Source organism: Ochotona curzoniae, unplaced genomic scaffold, assembly GCF_017591425.1.
Source record: "Ochotona curzoniae isolate NIBS_2020 unplaced genomic scaffold, NIBS_Ocur_1.0 contig_2321, whole genome shotgun sequence".
Classification (NCBI taxonomy): domain Eukaryota; kingdom Metazoa; phylum Chordata; class Mammalia; order Lagomorpha; family Ochotonidae; genus Ochotona; species Ochotona curzoniae.
This window is the reverse complement of record NW_024465421.1, coordinates 22,938,293-22,959,032: the sequence shown is the minus strand read 5'-3', so window position 1 is coordinate 22,959,032 and position 20,740 is coordinate 22,938,293. Positions and strand designations below refer to the sequence as shown.

Genomic DNA, 20,740 nt, shown 5'->3' with positions numbered 1-20,740 from the left:
TAAAACAAAATTTAGTTTTTGTCCGGACAAAAATAATAGAACACCAACAATATTGACAAAACAAACATAAACACAAACACCAAACATGTCAGAACAGAGACACATAACTATTAAATCTCTTGCAATTTCCAACCTCTTTTTTGAAATACTTTAGCCTGGAGATATTTTGTAAAACAAGCACACATAATTCATCTCATGCTTTAGGTTAATTTAACAGTGGATTTGGACCACTCTATATCAGATTACTTTTGTTAAACCAAGTTACAGAACACATTTTTTTTTTGTTTTTTGTTTTTTTTATATAAACCTTAATTGACTTATATAGAACCTTCCTGGGGATGCCAGGGAAAAATCTGACCAACAAAATCGAAAAAGGTTTTGAGGTCTTTTTTAATCACCCAAATTCCTCGTGTCTTGAATAAGTCTATAAGACTGATAAAACCTTGCAAGAATAATTCTTGCTGTGATAATGCTTGTCCCATCTTACCTTCACCCCGTAAGATTTGCGCCACGAATTTCCACGAGCACGACTTCCGGCGGGTCAACCGTGAAACTGCTCACCCGGTGTTCTACTCAACACCACTTCGAGAGGCCTCTCCTTTTGCGTGGCGATCTCCCTGTCGGTGGTCTGCACACCAGCCACGTTGGGCGCCAAATTGTCCCGTCCAGCAGGACAGTCAACGGGGGTCGCAACCACCTAGGAGAGATTGGGGGACAAGAGACACGAAGAATGGACAGCAAGACAGGATGTCTGATCAAGCTGTCAATTTATTGATTTCAACTGAGGGTTTTTATATTCTTCAGTAACTAAGGCTCAGGGAGGAAAGGAGAAACTAGGACGCAAGCCATGGTCTCCAGACCGATTGTTCTTGAGCAGCCACCATATCAACCATAGTAACCAGCATACCAACAATAGCATAGGTAATCAGTAACAAGATGTCGGCAGGTACAGCATAAATCACATTCTAAAACAGTTGCTACAAACAATTGAAGCTAAGCGTGTGATTAGCTTCATAACTTCTTTCCCAAGCATCTAGCCAGCCGGGGATTTTCCACTGGCCCGTAGTTCTATATTCAAAATGGCTTCAGTGTGGCTATAGTACACGGCTCCTGACAGGCCTTCAGGGGACTGTGGGTACCATGAAGTGTTCGTGATAGCTGGTTTTTTCCCCGTCAGTAGCGTGTCCTGGAGCATGCCATCAGGGCCCCTGCTGTCTATCCCGTGACTGGCGATGTGCAGTTTGATGGCTTGAGAAGGCAGCAATGACCAGATTCCACTTGGTCAAGGTAAGACTCTTGAAACCTCCTTGTCCAGCCCAGCAGCTTTCACTCGTGGTCTTAGTGTCCGTGACGGTCTGTGTGTGAATATTCGTGGAGGACAGCAGTGATTCCCTTTTGAACTTGAATGTGACAGTAGCACTGTAGCATTCATGAATACTTTCTTGATGGTTGCCATGGAACCCACTTGGACTTTCTGTCCATGTCAGCCTGAGCCAGCTGGGGTGTGCATGCCGCGCAGAGGTCCAGCTTGCTTGTCAGCACAGGAAGCTGTGGCCGTGGTGGTGGTGTGTACTTGGTGACTGAACAGCATGGATAGTTCCCAGGCCATGCTCACCTGTATTATAGACTCCTGGCAGCTCATGGTCGTCACCACATACCCGGGGGACACCCGATGAGTAGAAAATATCAGAACCTGTGCGGACAGCCATCTCTGCTTCCAGCCTTGTGGACTTAGAGCTTGGTTGTGCCTTCATGACTTCTGACTTCCTTCTAATCATCTCAGCTGCCTCCTCGGATCACACCACTAACCCTTTGCTTGTTGAACAAAGAGAAGGACCCCCTACCCCCTAACCCCCACCTGCTGATGGGAGCAAAGGACAGCCACATGTTCCAGGGTGAGACCTGATTTTAACTGGGAGAGTGTGAAACAGCAGTGATAGCGTTGTTTTTAAGTTGGGAGCACATGAGGGTGTGGAGGAGTGTGTCAGCTACAACCAGCTTTCTACAGCATGGAGCTTCTGTACCCCCCCACTGTGTGTCTTGCTGGCAGCCCGGGCCCTTTGCCAGCACAGCCAGTTCACCCTACCTGGACTGACCCTGGGCCAGGGGAGAGGCTTGGGCCCTCCCCTTTTCCCCACTGTGGGAGCGCCTTTCTTCTCTGCTCAGGAGGCCAGGCCTCCTGCTGGGTCAGCATCGTCCCACGTGGCCAGAAGCCTGGTCTTCTTGTTCACGAGCTTTCCCCCTCTGCCACGAACTGGATCTGGTCACATGTCCACTGTGCATGTGGGAGCGTTCATCTTGATGGCCTCCGAGATCATCCTGGCTCCAGACTCGCCAATGTGATTGCCTTGGATGCTGGAAGAAAAGCAGCAGGGCATGGCCGGAGCCTGCAGGTTCTGATGTCCCCACTGACGTCTGCAGAGGAGCCCAGCCTGGCCTGGGAGGGTAGATCTGGCTGAACGCACTCACTTGATATGCCGCAGCCCACAGTTTTCGGACAACGCTGTGGCCATGCATATGGCTCCATCCACACCCAGGGCATTCTCTTGGAGGCTAGACAGAGGCAACACAGGGACACCATAATGAACTCCTAAGGAGGGCTGCTGCCATGTCTTCTGGAGGTGCCAAGGGGCGGGTAATGTGGGGTTGATGTTTCCACAGCCACCAGCAGCATCTGACCCTGACTCTGGCTTCTACAGGTATCCAGGTAACACCCACCCAGGATGGTGAATGCAGATATTAAGTGGCTGGCTGGTGGCTGACACTAGTCAGGTGGCCCAGTGTGTTATAGGTGCTCTTGGTAGCAGAGGAGATGGGCACGGGGCAGTCCCTGGGGCCACTTACTTGAGTCTCCGGAGGCTCGCGTTTACCTTCAGAGCTTTAGCCAGGGCTTTGGCTCCGTCCACCCCAATAGCATTCCCTCGTAAGCTGTGGGGAAAGACAGGTTGCCTGAAAGGGGCTACCAGCACCTCTTTAGAAGGGTAAGGGGTTCCTTCAGCCCCAGCAATGGCAGGGGGTGAGCAGAGCTCCTTCCTCACTCCTACATAGTAGCAGAGTTGGGCGTGAGGGAGTGGAATATTGAAGGATGGATGGGGCTGGCCAGATTGCGGTCACTGGCAGGGGTTCCTTGATCAGGGCAAGGCCACCTGGAGAGCAGGAACTGAGTACGAGAAGGGAAAGCCACAGGAAAAGGCGGAAGTGGAATGGGAAGACCCTGGAGCACACTTAAGTTGACAGTTTTCAGCTGACTGTTCATTCCCGCTCCACGTCTATTCAGCATGGTTTCTTTGGGCAAAAGATGGTACTTAGAGACTGGAATACTTACTCGAGGACCTGCAAGGTTGTGTTGACAGCCAGGGCCTCCCCTAGGGCCTGGGCCCCCTGAGCACCAATGGAGGCCACCTGGAGACTGAGAAGAGGGGCAGTCAAGTGCTGGTCCCACCCTGAGCCTGCCTTCAGCCTCTGCCTTCATCCACCCCACTTCTACCCCAGCACAGGGCAGAACAAACAGCACCGCCAAGTGATGGCCAGCAGTGTCCCCAGAGAATACCACTGTGCATGCTGCATCTAATGGGACATAAGGGAGACTCCAGAGAAGCTTGGGGTGACTGCACCCTTAAATCTGTCTGCAAGTTTGATTTCTCCATTGCTAATCCATTAATGTCACGTTAATACTTCCTATAGTAATGTTGGAAGGATTGAATGCCAAGTCCTTGACTGGGAAATGACTAGGGGCTGATGAAGGGCTGGGGCTGCCACGTGTGTCAGGACTTACTAGAGTGCAGTGAGCACCGTGTTCACCTTCAGAGCGCCAGCCACTGCGGAGGCACCTTCGTCGCCAAGATTGTTTTCCTGTAAACTGAACATGGCATGTGAGCCCCTTGGTGCCTGGGCAACAGGCCAGCTCTCCAGTAGCCAGAAAGAGACTCATGCACACAGGGCATCCTTGGGGATCCTCCTGGCAGCCTTCGCAGCCTATGCCAGAGCTGGATGGTCTGGGGAGCTGCGTGAATCTGAAGCAGAGGAGGCTGACTGGAGAAGGGACTTGTGGAGGCCACAGCCAGCCAATGAAGGGTGGGGCAAAAAGGGTGTGCTTGCCAAGCTCAGCTGCAGCTCTCAATGCCCAGCCATTCTTGGCATCAGGATTCTGTGCTTGGTTTTGTCATTTTCTTTCCCTGCTAAGTCAGAGGCAGAGCTTGAAACAGAAGATGACAGAGGTTCCAGCAGATGTGGGCTTCTTAACAGACGTGTGTATGCGTGTGCATCTGCGTGTGTTTAGGGGATGTGCACAAGATGGGGAGGCATAATGAAGCCAGCAGCTGCCCAAGAGGCCACATGCACGCTGCAGCTCCCTCCCAGTGTGGTCACAGGACAAACAGGTCAAAACCAGCCCCAGAAAGATGAGACGTAGGAGTGGGTCCAGCCATTCAAGAATCGGGAGAATGGAGTCCGGGGAACCTGTGTGGGGATCACAAAGGGCCCTGCCAATCACTGGAGCACCCAGGAGACAGCTGTCATTCAGGAGAGGAAGCCCCGGGACACAAAGGTTAGACAGAAGAAAAGCAGGAGGCCCAGCCAAAGAAGAAATATTCTAGAAGCTGATGGAGAGGAAACAGATGAAGACTCAGAGATCATACATGGTTTCAGAAGACCCCGACAGTACTTCACTGTGAAGCAGGAGTGTTCACGGCTGCCCGACAGTGGACACAGTGTCTGTCACCAAAACGAGCAGGTGAAACCTGTGTCTGTCTGTACCATGGCCACGTCTGTCTGTATTTCAGCTGCAAAAAGGAAGTGCTGACATGCCACGACATGGTGACCCTGGAAGCCAGCATGCTGGGTGAAAGACGCTGGTCCCCTCAGTGATGTGTTCACCACAGGGGGATTCACAGGGACAAAGTCGAGTGAGAGGGAGGGTTGGGAGAATGGGGAGTGTTGCTGACCAGTTGGGGCTTCCTTCCTGTGGTGGCGATGGCCAATTCGTTGGAGTATGAATTGTGACCTTCCAGTGGGTGGGTTTTATGCTTTGTGGAGGCTGTGTGTGTGTGTCTCTGTCTCTGTCAAAGTCCCTCAGGGTGAGCCCCACCCTGGCCAGCCCTGACTTCCCAAGTTCCCCTTTCTGCCCCCTCCCCACAGCTCCTGCAGGCAGCACTTACTCGAGGCTCGTCAAGCTCCTGTTGAGTTGCAGAGCTCGGCCCAGGGCCCTGGCAGCACCAGCCTGGATGAAGTTCCACTGCAGGCTGGACAGAAACAGACTTGTGTGACCACAGGGCCCAGAATGGTCTGCCCATGACTTCTGTGCCCTCCTTATATGGGGTCCTGAAGTGATCAGAGGTGGCTACAATGAAGCCAAGTGGCTCTTGTGTGAGGAAGGCCCTGGGATTCCCTGAGGCCAGCTTTGGCGGCATTTGCTCACACTGGGCTGAGCGAGGTGGGTAAGTTTAGTGCAGATGGCAGCCGGGGGAGGATGCTTGGGGTCAGGGAGGGAGGCATTGCCAGGTCAATGCATTTGGTGTGGTTGGGCATAGGCCCTGCAGCTGTATGGAATGGGCAGGGTTGGGCTGAGGTGCAAACTCACTGTAGGGACCGGAGGGTGCGGTTTCCTCCCATGGCAGCCGCGATGGCCTGGGCGCCCTGGTCGTGGAGCAGGTTAGCTGTCAGGCTGTAGGGGAGGGGATGAGTGAACAGGAGCGGCCCCGAAGGTCCTGCCATGGGGTCTTGACCAGGAGCTCACAGCTGCAGGTTACTCTCCTGTGCCAGGCGTAAGCCCTGGGCTGCTGTTTTAAGTCCTCACAACAACCCAGGGCAGGCACCAGGCTCAGTTCAGCAAGTGCAAAGCAAGGGAACTGTGGAGCTGCCCAGCCAACTGCAGGATCCCTACCCGCAGGCCTGCCCTCCTCGCACCCTTGTGTCAGTCACACTGGGGGGTCGTGTCACAGTTGCTACAAAACACCAGCCTGTTGACTCAGTGTCTGGTGGTGTTGCCGCCCAAGGAAGCAGAGGCTGCCCCTCCTCCCTCCAGTCCCCAGCACGTACTCCAGGTTCTCCAGGGTGCTGTTGGTGCAGAGTGCGTGGGCCAGAGCCTGGGCACCCTCAACGCTGATGGAATTCTCGCGCAGGCTGTGGGGGACCCAGGAGAGAAGACCCTAAGCTCATGCCGGGCCAGGTGAGGCTTCCAGCAGAATCATATGTCCTTGTGTGAGGAGCCTGGGCAGTGCAGGGACACCTGATGGACTTGTGCATGGTCAGGAAGCAGCAGAGCAGGCCAACTGAGGGCCACAGTGGTCCCCCACCCTCCGGAGGAAACAGGGACAGAGGCAGGCTGCATGCTGCAGACCCAAGCCTGCTTCTACCACAGGTTTCCTATAGTAGCTTCTAGGACCCAGGCTTTCCTTCCAAGCTCTGAAGGGCATCTGATGGGGAGGGACTGGGACATACCTGAGGTGGAGAAGGGTGCAGTTGGCACAGAGGGCCCCTGTCAGCGCTGCCACACCCGCGTCACTGATGGAGTTGCTCTGCAGGCTGCAGGCAGAGGGTGGCACCCTTGGCCTGGCTGCACAGCCCAGCACCACAGGCACTGGTTCAACAGAGTTGGGGGACCCTGGGGACAGGTACTCCCACACTGCTTATCTCCCTTCCCCCCACTTTTTGGCTCAAACAGGCTCAGCAGAGGGGAGTGGGGGTGGCTCTACAATCCCCTGAGAAAGTGCTCAGCAGAGTGTCCCCCCAGGGATTGCCCAGCTCCACACTGCAAGACCAAGTCACTGTGCAGTCTCTAGCGCCAGCTCCAATCCTACCAGGCATATGCCGGGCAGTGGAGCTGGTAGGACAAGGGACAGCTGTGGAGGGGAGAGACTGCAATCAGAGCACACCCAGGGTTGGTATCAGCCTGCCATCCACTGGATGAGGAAGCTGGGGGGACTATCACCCTTGACGACTCACTCCAGGCTCTCCAGGCCCTGGTTCACCTTCAGGGCCTCTGCCAGGGCCTTGGCACCTCCATCGCCAATGCTGTTGCTGGAGAACCTGCAGGAGGCATGGTGAGTTTGCCTCTTGGGGCAGCAAGGCAGGGTTGGGCCTGGGGGGTCAGGGCCAAAGGGAGCTCTCAGGGGACACTGTCTCTGTTGTCTCAGGGTGACAGTGTACAACTCATCCTGCTTCAGACTTGTTAACCCACTGTCTCTGTAAGTATCCACTGGGTGCCTGTATGAGTTCAAGGTAACAAAGGCTTCCCTGACTCCTTGGGGGGCGGGTGGAGCAGGGGAAGGACAACCCTTTGGTAAGAGGCCTTTGCAGCACTTTACAGGAAAGAATCTGGACGTGTGGTTTTGGTTTACCAGAATAAAAAATATAATGCAGTAAGTGTGAACCTGAGAAGGTTGAAGCTTGCCTGACCTGGGCATCTGGCCTTCTTCCTCTGATCCAAAGTCAGTGAATCCTGTGCCCACAATTCGTCCATCTGTACATGCATACATGCACCCACCCATCTGTCCGTCCATCCATCCGTCCATTCATTCATACACCCACCCATCCATCCATTCATCCACCCATCCGTCCATCCATCCATATATTCATCCATCCTTCCATTCATTTCTCTGTCCATACACCCACATATCCATTTCTCCCTCCAGTCACCACTCATTCACCCATCCATCCAGTCACCCATATACCCACATATCCATCTATCTATCCATCCGTGTATTCATTTATCCACCCATCTGTCCATTCATACACTCATGTACCTGTTCCTCCATCCAGTCACCATCATCCACCCATCCATCCATCTACTCATCTATCCATCCACATATCCATCCATCCATATATTCCCCTATCTACCCATCCAGCCATCCACTCCTTCATCCCGTGCTCACAAATGCTGATCATGGGTTGCATGGTGCTGGGCACTGAGGGTATCAATTGGGCCCTTATGCGTTTCTCACATAAGCTCCTTCAGGGTCCTGTTTTGCTTTAGAGCATCTGCCATCCGCTGGGCTCCTGTGGGTCCAATGGTGTTATTCTGCAGGCTGTGGGAAAGAGGAAGCAAAGTTCAAAGTCAGAGGTCAATCAGAGGCAGGTAGGGCATCCTTTCCAATCATCATGGCAGTGGATGAGGAAGAGTGTATGGATTGTTGCCCAGGTGATGCTAGCAGTGGGTGATTTTCAGGGAAAAGAGTCTGGGGCAGTGGGAGGGAGCCTCACTTATAAGGGGCTACAAAGCAGAGTCCTACAGATGCTGACAAAGCAGCCTCCCAAGTGGGGATTTCATGGTCACATCTGGCTGTCCCCAGCTGTCTTCCTCACAGACAGGCCAGCATCCCAAGTCCCTCTGTCTCCATAGGGAGATGCTTGAAGAACTGCTACTCCTATGCTGGATCTGGCCCAGGAGGACCCCACCCTCACCCTGGAAGCAGAGAGGGCAGGACCTCTCCCTGGCTCCTGAAAGGAACAGCACATGTGTGCACACACACACAGGTACACTTTTCCTTAGAGTATCTCCTTGAGAATATTGAAGGTTGTATATCCTTCCTCTGTTCCTTTGACATTCATGTAAATTTTTTTCAAAGCTTAAACAAACCTTTTACCAGTTCTTCAGCCCAGGAATGTCCTGAGGCCATTTCTTTGAAAGATAAACATCCGGGAAGACAGGGTCCCTGTCTGCCTGACTCTATGGGAGTTAGTGAGGCACCGGCTTGGCTTGTCATAGAGACAGAAGTTTCATCCTTCCCTTGGATAAGAGCAAGCAGGGAAGGCAAATGGCCCCTCAGTGAGGCAAAGTTAGGATGAGCTGTGTCAGGTCTGAAGACAAGCTGAATGCCAGTGGGCTGGGCTGTGGAAAAGTGGGCTCTGTCTGTCATGAGGTCTTACTGCCAGGGAAGTGCTGCTTGTTCAGCACCTTTGTGGTCTTTCTGTAGTCGCAGAGGGTCTCTGGATTGGCAGGTGGTTGTGTTTACAGTTTTCTCCCCAACACCTGTTCTCTGGAAAAGCAGTGGGCATCCGGACACCATCCAGATGAATCAGGCCTGGAGACTTGGCCTATCCATTTTTCCTTGTAGGAAACAACAAGGTTCTTGGAGAAGGAGTTGGAGGGGAAGAAAAGGCATGTCCACTCACTGTAGTACGGAGAGTGTCCTGTTGGAGGCCAAGGCCTCAGCCATGAACCTGGCACCGTCGTCCCCAATCATGTTGCTCTGGAGGCTGTAGAGGCAAGAAGGTGACTGATGGGCAGAGCGGGAGAGGGTGCCTGGCAGCAGCCTGGACACCAGCCATAAGGGACAGTTCTGCAGGGCGAGATGCCCCAAGGCACCTAGGCTCTCAGGACTGGGTTAGGGCACACAATCCCCACCACCCTGTGGATGGGAGTTGGTAATCCATTCCCACCATCTCCCTCCGTGGTGCAACCAGGGAGAGGCCTCTCTCTGGCTAAGGTCCGGTACCTGAGGGAAATCAGAGTGCGATTGATCTTCAGAGCATCTGCCAATGCCTTGGCCCCTTGTGGCCCAATGGAGTTACTGTGGAGGCTGTGGAGAAGGAAGGCTCAGCCCAACCTGCAAGTCTGTGACTTCCAAAGGGACTACGTGGAGGTTAGGGTGGAGATCTTGGAGAGGTCTACCAGGAGTTTCCCTAGGAGGCCCCAGGTGACGGGAAAGAGGAAGCAGGACTGATAGCCTAGTGGGCATGGGCCAACTGTGGGGCCGAGGTGGATGAGGACCCCGAGTGTAGGGCATGGCTGGACTTAGAGCATGGCTCAGTGGCTGAGGGGGTGGCACATGACTATGCTTGCCTAATTGTCCTTCTGGTGCCCCAGGAGGGCAGGTGAGCCAGCTGTGGTCTCCATGATTCTGACTCTTGCCAGAGGACAGAGGATGGACTTTGGGACCTGCTGTAAACCAAGTGTGTGCTCAGGGGCCATGGTGGGGACAGGTGAAGCTGGAAGCCCAAGAGGCAGGACTGACACTCTCCTGGTAGTACAGGAAAGCATGCGTTTCTCTGTGCCTGCAGTAGGCAGATGGCCATCAGTGCCCAACTTACTCCAGAGCCGTTAGACTTCTGTTGACCAGCAGGGATCTGGCCAGGGCTTTGGCCCCTTTGTGGCTGATCTGGTTCTCGGCCAGGCTGCCCGAGGAAACAGAGAGGAGTGGTTATTTCCTACATAAAAATCTCCTGGCCCTGCCTCCAACCCTTGATTCAGCCACTACATCTTCCTAGCAGTGTGAGATTCTGACCATGGAGACGAGGGGACCCCTAAGGCAGAATGCGAGGTGCAGGGAACCCCCTGGACCTGGGTGTGATCAGGCCAGAGTGAACAGGCAGACCTCCCTGACTGCTCACTCAGACTGCGGGTTCTGGGGAGAAGTGGGGCGGGATTGAGCCCAGTGACTCTCAACAACAGCACGGCTGTTGACAGTTTTTTAGGCAAGTAGCTCCAAGGGGCTTGTCTGGCTGGACTCCCCAGCTGGCATGTTGCAAGCCATGTCTCTAGGGCTCCTTGCGAAGGCCTTGAGGGCCTGCAGGCAGCCAGGACTGCAGGATTCCCCATCTTCTTTCAGTCCTGACAGCCCCTCTTTGTCCCTCTGAGTCATTGGCGCTCTGCTGGGGCAGATGCATTTTTAAAGGGTTCTGTCACAGAAGCAGCATTGAGAGCCCAGCACCCACTGCCGCCTCTGTGTGCATGGCCTCAGGCCACGGGGAGCCCATCTCCGAAGACTTGTCTGTTATTCTGAGCTGTCTTCCAGGAGCAGCCCTGTGTGTCAGCTGCAGGAGGCCCTGGCAGGCCACACTTAGGGAGGCACATGAGGACCTGCTGTGACAAGGTGAAGGGCATGTGGCCGAGAGCTGGTACCTGGCTTTGTTCTGAGTTCTGAGCAGTACCAGTGCCCTGGACTAAGTCTAGAGGTTGCCATGAAAGAGAGGTTAAATTTACCACCAGGCGGTTCTTCTTTCACTGGGGTTACATATTCTTCTTTGGTCATGTCACAGCCAGACCCTGGTGTGGGATTCTTGCGTGGGCTGCCCAAAGCGAGACTGGGAGCTGTGTCCCTCCAACCCCAGGGAATCCTGGCTAAGCATGTCAGCTTGCCTGGGGCCTTGGACCACCTGTATAATTTGCTAGAAATGGCATTTATGGAGGGGCTATCTCAGGTCATCTGGGCTGTAGAGTAAGGACAGCCCTGCAGTGGTCAGTCGCATCTCTGGGCCCCAGGGCTGTCCTGCAGCTTGCCATGTGTCATCAAACCTCGATCTGGCCCTTGCCCCGGTGGCAGCATTCTGTTTCTGAATTTGTTTTTTTAAGCCTATGTCCTGTAAGTGTAAGGAGCCCTTGCCAGAACTGACACAATTTAGAGTTGCGAGCCCTTCCAGCGGATCTTGGAATCTGAGCCAAGCAGGAAGACCCCCAAACTCATGGGGATGCCCTCCCCTACCTGCTTCTCTCTTTTGGGCATAGAAGCAGCTGACTGTCAGGGACCCCCCCCCAGCTCCCAGCCCTGCCCAGCATCCTCAGCGGCTCAGCCTCTGTGGCCGTGGACTGGAGACTAGCAGGACTGGCAGTGTCGGTGCAGGTGACACGTGTTTCCCAGGCTCTCTAAAAGCTACCACCTGTGATTCCAGGGGTTGAGCCAAGTAGCCCTCAGCCATGGGCACAGTTTTCAGGAGGGGCCCATCAAGCAGACTTCCATGAAAGGCTATTTTAAATGTAGAAGGGGTACAACTGATTCAGAAACTAAAATGTAACCAAGTTAAGATTTTTACATTTTAAGGGCCTAGTATAGTAGCCTAGTGGCTAAAGACCTTGCCTTGTAATTCCAGGGATCCTGTATGGATGCCAGTTCTTATCCTGGCTGTTCCACTTCCCATCCAGCTCTCTGCTTATGGCCTGGGAAAGTGGTCAAGGATGGTCCAAAGCCTTGGGACTCTGCACCTGTGTGGGAGACCTCTAAGAGGCTCCTGCCTTCAGATTGGCTCAGCTCTGGCCGTTGCGGCCACTTGGGGAGTGAACTAGCAGATGAAAGATCTTTCTGTATCTCCTGTGGGTATGTCTGCCTCTCCAATAAAAATAAAAATAAATCTCAAAAAAATTTTTTTACATTTTAGTCCAGGAGCAGAGTACCAGGAATCCTGCTGGAAGGCCTGGAGGGAACAATGGTTGGCCCCAGGAGACACACCCCTGTGGGCACCCCAGCACCTGCCCCACTAGTCCCTTCTCTCTCCATGCAGTTGCAATGCCTGCACCTCAGACACCTCCTGGAGTGAGTGGAACAGCATCCTGCCCCACACGTGTCAGACACCGCCACCCACCGCCCCGCGGGCACCCCAGCCAGCTGAGCAAAGACAACAAGCAGCGCCCCAGCCCTGCAAGGTAGGCGAGCAGCCCAGAAGGGTGCTGCTCCAGGTCCAGTTACCTCATCTTCTCGATGCAGCAGTCCTTCCCACTCAGCATGCTACCCAGCAGCTCCATCACGGGATCCTGGAACTGGTTGGTGTCCAGCCTGGCCAGGGGGAAGAGTGGGCTGGGATGGTACAGGATCCCTCAGGCACCCACTGCCTCCCCTGCACCCCACTGCAGCACTGTGGCTATGGCTGCAAGTACTGTGCCCTGTACCCAGACACTCAGGCTTGTGCCACATGGGTGAACTCTGAGACCCAGTACCCCCAAGCTTGAGGGTTCCTACCCAGAGCAGGGTCTGCTGTGGGCTGCACACACCTGGATATGATGCCCTTTGGCAACTCTGCCACTTCTGAGAATACCTGAGCTGCTCACAGGTCCCAGGGGATGCCTTGTCACCCCGACCCTGCCCTGCTACTCATCAGGCCCAAGGCAGAATATGCAGTGCAGTGGATCGTTCAGGGGGGCTGTGAGGGGTTGAACTGTTTCCCCCAGGGCCTTGTGTGGAGATTAGATGATGGCACTGGGGCCAGTGTGTCAGGTCCTTGTGCTCCCCCACCTGGTGCCCACCTCAGGCTCTGGCAGTAGAGCAGCTGTGGCAGCAGACTCTGCAGGACACTCTGGCTGAGGCCTGGGGACAGGTCAGCTTCCTTGGCACAAGCATCAGACACCTGCAACAGGTAGGCCAGTGCAGCACAGTGTGCAGGGCTGCTCAGCCCAGCCAGGTCACCGCTCTCCAGGGCCTCCTGAACACCACGGGCCAGCTCTGGGCACTGCAGCTCGTGCAGACAGCGCAGGATGTTGACCGCCTGGGCCCCGGCAGTGGCACCAGGGGTCAGCAGGCAGCCCTGCAGGAGCTCAGCTGCCTGTGCCCGGGAGCCCTCGTGCTCGCCTGGGGTCAGCAGGGAGCCTGCCAACAGAGCATTGACCCTGGGAGACAAGAAGCCTGACAGGAAGCGCAGGAATACGTCCAGCCTGCCATCCTCAGCCTGCATGGCCCGTTGAGTCGCTCCCCTGAAGTGTGTGAGAAAACCCAGGCGGGGCCAGGACACACCACTCTCAGTGAAGAGGTCGAAGATGGCCCTCCTGGCCGCGCCATGGTAGTAGGCGGCTGCCAGGAACTCCTGCAGGGAGAGGTGGACAAAGCAGTAGGCCACCGATGTGGCCAGCGTCTCCTCGCGTCTCAAAAAGCAAGCACACAGGGCACCCTGCAACAGAATCAGGTCCACACCAAATGCCTTCATGTCCTGCTCGTAGAATACGTACTTCCTCCGTACCAGCCCGTGGAAGGCCAGCCGGCCCAGGCTGCCCACCAGCTTGCGGCTGCCTTGGGCCACCTGCTCGATGCGAGGGCTGGTTTTGCCCTTCTCCTGCCCCTCCTTGCCCAGGGCCATTCTGAAGTACCAAGCGTAGAGCTCACAAAGGGTCCTGGGAGGCCATAGTGCCACCTCTTGTGATGCCAGCCCGCGGCAGCGCACATGACCCAGCACGGTGCCTGTGAGCCGGCAGAAAGCTGGAACCGTACACATGAGGTACAGGGCCGGGTCATTCTGCATCTGGCTCAGGGCCCAGCCAGGCAGGCTCTGGTCCCCGGGAGACATCTGTTCCAGACATTCCCGCACCTCCTCCTGCGAGAAGCCCCGGATCTCTGTCATCCGGTCCACCAGGCCGCCGGGGACCTGGCCAGCAGCCCCGGGCCTGGAGGTGATCCAGATAGACACCTGGGGAAAGAGATTGCCCCGGATGATGTTGGTGATGAGGTGGTCCACCGGCACCTCCCTCCTGGGGTCCGTGCACGCCGCAGTGTTGGAGAAGTCCAGGGGCGTCTTGCACTCATCCAGGCCGTCCAGGATGAGGAGGATACTGGCAGACACAGCCAAGCCACGTTCCCCAATGTGCGGGAAAGTGGTGCGGACGAGCCTGTCCACGCTGAGCTTCTCGTGGGTGTTGAGGTCCCGAAAGGCCAAAGGCAGCACCAGCGAGAACTCTTTGCCGACCTGGCCTCCAGCCCAGAGGTGGACAAAGTGCCTCACCAGCGTGGTCTTTCCTGCCCCAGCTACCCCGACAGTGATGGAGACACGGGGTGGGATGGACACCCGGGACAGTGGCAGGAACAACCTGTCTAGGGAAATGGTCCTGGCGGGGCGCTGGGCCCCGCGGGTGGCCTCCACCTGTGCAAAATCATGTTCCCTCAGCTGCAAGTCCGTCAGGCCCTCCACCAGCAGGAGACTGCCCGGCCTGGGTGGGGGGCCACCTGATGCCCTGCTCAGCAGAGCTTCACGGTGCCTTCGTAGTCTTGACTCTGCAAAACACAGGCCAGGCAGGGGTGGGTGAGTGAGTGAGGAGGGCCGCCAAGGAGCAAGGCCTGGGCTCCCCCTCCCTCTAACCCCAAGGGTGATCCTGCCCTTACCGTGGGGCCCCATCAGAGAGTCCGGCATCTTGCTGGGCCCCTGCAGGGCTTGCACACCTTGGCTGCCCCTTCCAGCCAGCAGGTCCACCAGGGCTTTCACCTGTTCTGCTGGGGAGCTGCCACCCGGGCCCTGGCCAGGCTCCCGGCCTGTCCGGCTTTCCTGCTTCTTCATAGGGTCCAGGGTTGCCACCAGGAACTAGGAAGGCAGGGCCGCGGTCCAGAAGGCAGCACAGGGCAGCTCCATGCACACCCCCAAGCCCGGGACAGGATGGGAAGCCCCTGCTTCTTCCCAGCCTGGGGCAGGGGGCTCACTTACTGGGCATCTGAGGAGGAGCTAGAAGGGCTGGCTGTGCCCAGAAGGGGAGGCAGGGCCAAGTGGACACTGCAGGGGCTCTGGCCCTGTCACTCACCATCGGGGTGACCCTGGGAGGGCTGCTTCTCCTCTGTGCATCTCATTGTCCACATTGGTGACCTGAAGGTAGGGGCGAGGTTAGGAGAGGGACACAGCGTTGTGGCCCACAGCGTCTGATGGAGGCAGCTTATGCAGTGGGGAGGCGGTGGAGAAGGGGCCCTTGCCCAGGGCTACAGGAAGTCCAGAGGGCACACTGGGCAGTGATACTGCCCTGATTGTGTGATGGACACATGTCACTGTGGCCACGGGTCTCCCTGCACCAGGGGTGTGCCCTGATGTCAGCCATGGACCTTGGGGGGTCCAGACCTGCTAGAGTAGGTTGATGGTGATAGCCCCTCTTGGTGCAGGGGCTGGGGGTGCCCAGCAGGTACTAGTGGGATCTCTGTGTTTCCCCACCCAGTTTCCTATAAACTTGACAAAATCTAAAGAGGCATTTAGCCTGGCAGTGTCCCTAGTCAGGGTCTCAAGTTCGGTTCTCCGTTCTGGGTTTTTTTTTTTTTTTTTAAGATTTATTTGTTTTTTATTGGAAAGTCACATATACAGAGAGAAAGATAGACAGAGAGGAAGATCTTCCATCTGTTGATTTCACTCCCCAGTGGCCATAATGGCTGGAGCTGCGCCAATCTGAAGGCAGAAGCTCTTCTGGGTCTCCCATGTGGGTGCAAGGTCCCAAGGCTTTGGGCTGTCCTTGACTGCTTTCCCAGGGCACAAGCAGGGAGCTGGATGGGAAGTGGGGCTTCTGGGTTATGCACCAGCACCCAAATGATATCCTGGTGCGTGCAAGGTGAGGACTTTAGCCACTAGGCTACCGTGCCAGGCCCCACTTCTAGCTCTTGACTCCAGCTTCCTGCCAGCACAGACCCTGACAGGCAGCGGTGACCACTTAAGCAGTTGATTTCCTGCACTCACGTGGGAGACTGATTCAGTCTCTGGTTACCCAACCAAGCCATGTCAGGCATTTGGGGAGTGAAGCAGCAGGTGGGAGAGAGCTCACTCCACTTCTCTCTCACTTGTTCTGTCGCTCCCTCTGTCTCTCTTTCAAGCAAACAAAAAGGTGAAGTTAATTAAAAGACAAAATATCAGGAGTATAAAGCAAGGGCAGAGTCCCTCCCCAGCCCTAGCCGCTCATACTCCTCCTTGTGGCCAAAGCTGGCTTCCTCCTCTGCTGCCCTCTGGCAGCCCAGATGGATGTGGAGGGGGCTGCGGAGCCCATCCTGCCCTGTCCCTCACTCCACACTAGGCACACAGGCTGGGGCACACTCTGACAGGGTCCCAGGAACCCTGGGGGCTGGGAGAGAGCCCTGTGGGGGCGTGAGGCGATGGATGGCCTAGGGTGGCTGCTGTAGCCCTCCACCTTTTGCAGGAATTCCCGGCATTGTTCCGGGCCCCCAGGGCCTGGCCAGCCCTCTGGCTCTTTGATTCTTGAGGGGGATCCTCTGTCCATCATCTAAGGATTTGCATTTCAGATTCCTGGGGGAGCTGGATCCCTCTCAAGCTCTGCCCACTGACAGGTACAAGCCCAGGCTAGTTTGCTTTCTGTCCCCTTGGGAAAGGTTCCCCATTTCCTGTTGCCACTCAGGTGCTGCATAGTATTTGTGAAGGTACACAGGGTCCCAGACAGCCTGTTACATCATTCATTTATCTTGAGAAGCCTCATGGATATCATTCCCTCTTTACAGACATGGCTGCTGCGGTACAGACAAGGGAACTCACCAAGGCAGCCGGGAGCTGCCTGAGCTGGGTGGGCCCCAGGACCTTGAGGGCAACAGTGCCGTGCCACACCGTTTGCTACCTCTCACAGTGAATTTGCACTGTCTGAAAGGCTAGGAATGTGTGTTGTACCAACAAGTGGCTTTTGAGCATATGTTGATGCAATCTTATCTGTTTCCATCTACCTGGCCAGCCAGCATGTGTTTATCAGGGTCTGGGGACAGGAAGGTGAAGGAATTGGCAAATCCCTGGGCACACTGTCGGGGATAAGAACAGGCCGTTTGGCTTCTGAGGGCTCACAGCACCAAGCATGAAACAGTGTGAGTGACACACCGAGAGGCGCAGGCCTTCCGTGCAAGACGGCCAGGGATGCTTCAGTCACAGTGGCTGGGGAAGAGGTCCTGGGAGCAGGGTGGGGGTGGCATGAAGAATAAGATGAACCTGAGCAAGGGGCATCTCTGCCAGGGGAAAGGGGCAAGGCCAGAGCAGCTCAGTGGGCAAGCAGCACAGGGGCAGGGAGACCTGGCCATTGTCATGTGGGAAACCACTGGGCAGGGTGACGCTGTCCGACCACGTAGTGTTGTTGCACTGGAGTCTGACTGTGTTGTTTGTCATCCGCCCCCTTTGATAGAAACTCGAGCTCCTTGCTGTGTTCAGCAGTGCTTCTGGGAGCGCCCTCGTCACCTGTCTGCACACCGGCGGCTGGCAGTCAGCTCTGTGAGCCACACAAGTAGGTTTCCTGATACTGAACCAGTCGTGGGTTTTCAGTATAATAACCTTCTGTTTGTGTTATAAATTGTACACTAACAATCTGTAAGTCAATGGAATGTATAATCCAGGAATGTATGTGTGTATGTATAACCTGCTTATGAAAACATTTCTTGAATTTAAACCCAACATTTAATTTCAAGCAGACTAGATAGTTAAAATTGTAAGTACAAAATCATTAAAGCACAGTAAAAAAGCATGAAAAAATATTTTAGACATTCCTTGGGTGGGATGACTTTAAAGCAAGACATAAAAACCCAGAAGCCATAAAGGGGAAGGTTAATGGATTTGCCTGAATTTAATTAAGCTAGTAAATAATTAATGACACATTTAATATTAAATAGTTAAGATATTCCTAAATAATAATAAGTGGCATAAATTAGGGAAAAATCTCTAAGCTGAGAGTCAAGAGCATTCGTATCCTTCATATATAAAGAACTCTTACAAATCAACAAGAAATAAGTAACCAAATAGAATTAAGGATGCAGATAGAAAGGTTACAGATAATTCACAGAACATGCAAATGACCAATTTACTGAAAAGAAACTTAATCATGCTAAGGATAAAGAAAACTAACCGAAAGCAAACTTATTTTCATCCAATTGGTAGACGGGATTGGTGAGAATGTGGCACTAGTAGCAATATCAACACATAACTGATGGGATTGTAAATTGGTGCTGGAATTTTAAAAGTATTTAATTTGCCATTAAATTTCACTTATGGGAATTTATCACGAAGAAATAATTGGATAAGTGACAGAAATGGGTTATGAGAGAAACCACAGAGGTGTGGTTTTATACAGCCAGAAATTCACGGATAAAAACTCAGTTTCTACCCAGGGGCAATGCAAAGTCATGGCTGATGTGTAGTGCAGTGCCACGTGAAAGCTATCCACTATATATTTTCTTTGCCTCCTAACACCGTAGTTTTAATTGCTTTCTTCATCTATGTAAGATGCCTCCTGCGTATTTGTAGTCTGTAGCCATACCCCAGGGCTCAAGGTCATTAGGCTAGTTATTTGTTTCATTATGAATTACTTTGCTTTTGCTAGATGAGGAGGACTGCAGACATGCGGGCCAGGGTCTGTTCACAGAAGTCTGAGCTGTGGCCAGCAGGGCCAGCAGGGCCAAGTACTGTCGCGGGAGCTGTGCGCAGGTGTGCCTGGGTCATCCTCCAAGCACCCCCTGAGGGGGCTGTCATTGTGACTGGGCCTCTTCCCCAGTGGCCAGCCCTGCTCCGCCCACCTGCCACCTGCTGCCATTCTCCCTGTCCTTTCTGTGCCCCCTCTACCCCTGAGGAGCTGGCAGCTCAGGTTGCAGCCCTCTTGAGGTGGTCCCAGTGCCATGACCAGCTGTCTGCCTGCCCCCAGGGGAACAGGAAAGGTCTGTGCCCTTGAGATGCCACACGTTGCTGCATTGTCCCCTGGAGCCTGAACAGGTCAGGCCTGACACGGGCAGCCCAGCACCCCAGGATAGGAGGTGTATGCCAAGCTGCCTCCCGAGAAGGCAGCATGAGATGGGCTCAGGGATGCATGCATTGCCCCTTCCCCAGCTGGGCCTGCATGGGTGCACCTCAGGGCCATGTGCATAGCCTCACCCCAGGGTAAGGCTGGGAGAGGCCCTGAGGTTTCCCTTGCCCTCCCTCTCTGCCGCAGGGCGGCGTCTGCAGGGCAGGTTCCATGAGCGGGCCTGGGCCTCCTGAGCTTTGCGTCAGTATTGGTATTGTCACCTCCATTTGCATTGGGGAGCTGAGGCAGGAGGAAGCAGTATAGTCTGTTGGGAGTCCCCTGCAGCCAGGCAGCAGTGCTGGGAGCAGTGCCTGCCTGCTGAGGACCCCAGCTGCACTGCTGCAGCTCCTTTTCACGCTTGCTGCTCCAGGGCCATCCCTGGCACCGGAGGAGCCTGGCTTTGTGCCTTTTGACCTGTGCTGGCTGGGCCTGGGCACACACCTGAACCTGGCACCCTCCTGTCCTCCCCTGCCCTCTAGAGCAGATCAGGCTTCCAAGGCCACGTGCTTCCCACCAGCTGTGCTCTCAGCTGCCCCAGCCTCCCAGTGATGCAGCCTGGACTTGGCTTACCTTCTGGGCCTCCTTCCTGCTCCAGGGATGCCTGGGCTGGGGGCCTGAGGAGGAGTCCATCCCGACCGTTCTGGACTAGGCCCTGCCCAGCAGTGGGAAGACAGCCAGGGACTAGGGGAATGCCTGGGAGTGTGTGGGGCAGGCCAGCAGGGCCTGAGCCCGGGGGCCCGAGAGGTCGGTCGGGCTTCCCAGGCTGAACGTGTGGGGGCCAGCGCCGGCAGGGCGCGCCGGCTGCTCACCTCTTCCTGTGCCGCCTCCACCTCAGCCTTCCTTCCTGTCTCTTCAAAACCCAGCAGCCCATCAACAAATCAGTGAGCTGTGTGGCGGCCCCCGGCAGTTACAACTGCATCGTCACTGTCACCAGGGCCTGGGTTCTGCACCCCTGCACTCCTTGGGCCCAAGGTTCCAAGGGAAGCACACATGTCAGAGCTCAGGCCCGATCACCCCAGAGCAGAGAGCAGCAGCAGCTCAGCAGCAAACACCCAGCAGCCTGGCGAGGAAGTGGGCAAAGGCCCTGGGCCGACAGCTCGGCCAACACAGGCAGGAAACGGTGCTCAGCGTGGCCAGCCATCGGGGGTGTGCACAGCTGAGCCAGGGTCACTGTCAGAGTGGCCCTAGGACAAAGCCAGCAGCAAAGGTTACAAGTACCTGCAGAAAGGGGAACTTGGCCACAGTGCTGGCAGGGGTGTAAATGAGAGCGGCAGCTATGGGAGACAGCATGGGTGGAGGCCGACTGGCTGTGGGCTCTGGCACCCACACAGACCTGCTCCCCTAGCACTGTTCACAGCCAAAATGTGTGTGATATCTACAGTGGAATATTATTCTGTTATAAGAAAGAATTCTAACACTGGAGCTGAGTGGAATTAGGTCATGTTGAATAATAAGAGCCAGGTATAGAAAGATGCTACGTGTTCTGCATATATGACAACCAAAATTAAAGAAAAAAAAAACTTAAACCTGCTAAGCCCATGTATATCTGTT

At 55.0% G+C, this 20,740-nt stretch overlaps 2 protein-coding genes across 4 annotated transcripts in view; one reads left to right on the top strand and one right to left on the bottom strand.

Annotated features, from left to right (window-relative positions):
- LOC121151720 (clusterin-associated protein 1) overlaps positions 1-12,374 on the top strand; it is a 54,715-nt gene extending 42,341 nt beyond the window's left edge. The window contains exon 14 of the mRNA XM_040973454.1: positions 12,214-12,374. The gene's annotated coding sequence lies outside the window, so the exon portion shown is untranslated. The remainder of the gene's footprint in view (positions 1-12,213) is intronic.
- Positions 1,889-19,967, bottom strand: LOC121151719 (NLR family CARD domain-containing protein 3-like). 3 transcript variants are annotated; one of them, XM_040973452.1, is made up of 19 exons: positions 19,760-19,967; positions 15,109-15,264; positions 14,793-14,988; positions 12,953-14,684; positions 12,399-12,485; positions 10,030-10,113; positions 9,435-9,518; positions 9,112-9,195; positions 7,941-8,024; positions 6,943-7,026; positions 6,439-6,522; positions 6,037-6,120; positions 5,579-5,662; positions 5,157-5,240; positions 3,776-3,859; positions 3,326-3,409; positions 2,845-2,928; positions 2,470-2,553; positions 1,889-2,355 (listed from the first exon to the last, which is right to left on the bottom strand). In XM_040973452.1, the coding sequence occupies exons 3-19, from the start codon at positions 14,962-14,964 to the stop codon at positions 2,265-2,267; spliced, it is 3,174 nt and encodes a 1,057-aa protein (XP_040829386.1). In that variant the 5' UTR covers positions 14,965-14,988; positions 15,109-15,264; positions 19,760-19,967; the 3' UTR covers positions 1,889-2,264. The 3 variants fall into 3 exon arrangements, with proteins under 3 accessions (XP_040829386.1, XP_040829385.1, XP_040829384.1); XM_040973451.1 differs by having other exon boundaries at positions 14,787-14,988; positions 15,203-15,264; XM_040973450.1 differs by having other exon boundaries at positions 15,203-15,264.
- Positions 19,968-20,740: the final 773 nt, after the last annotated feature.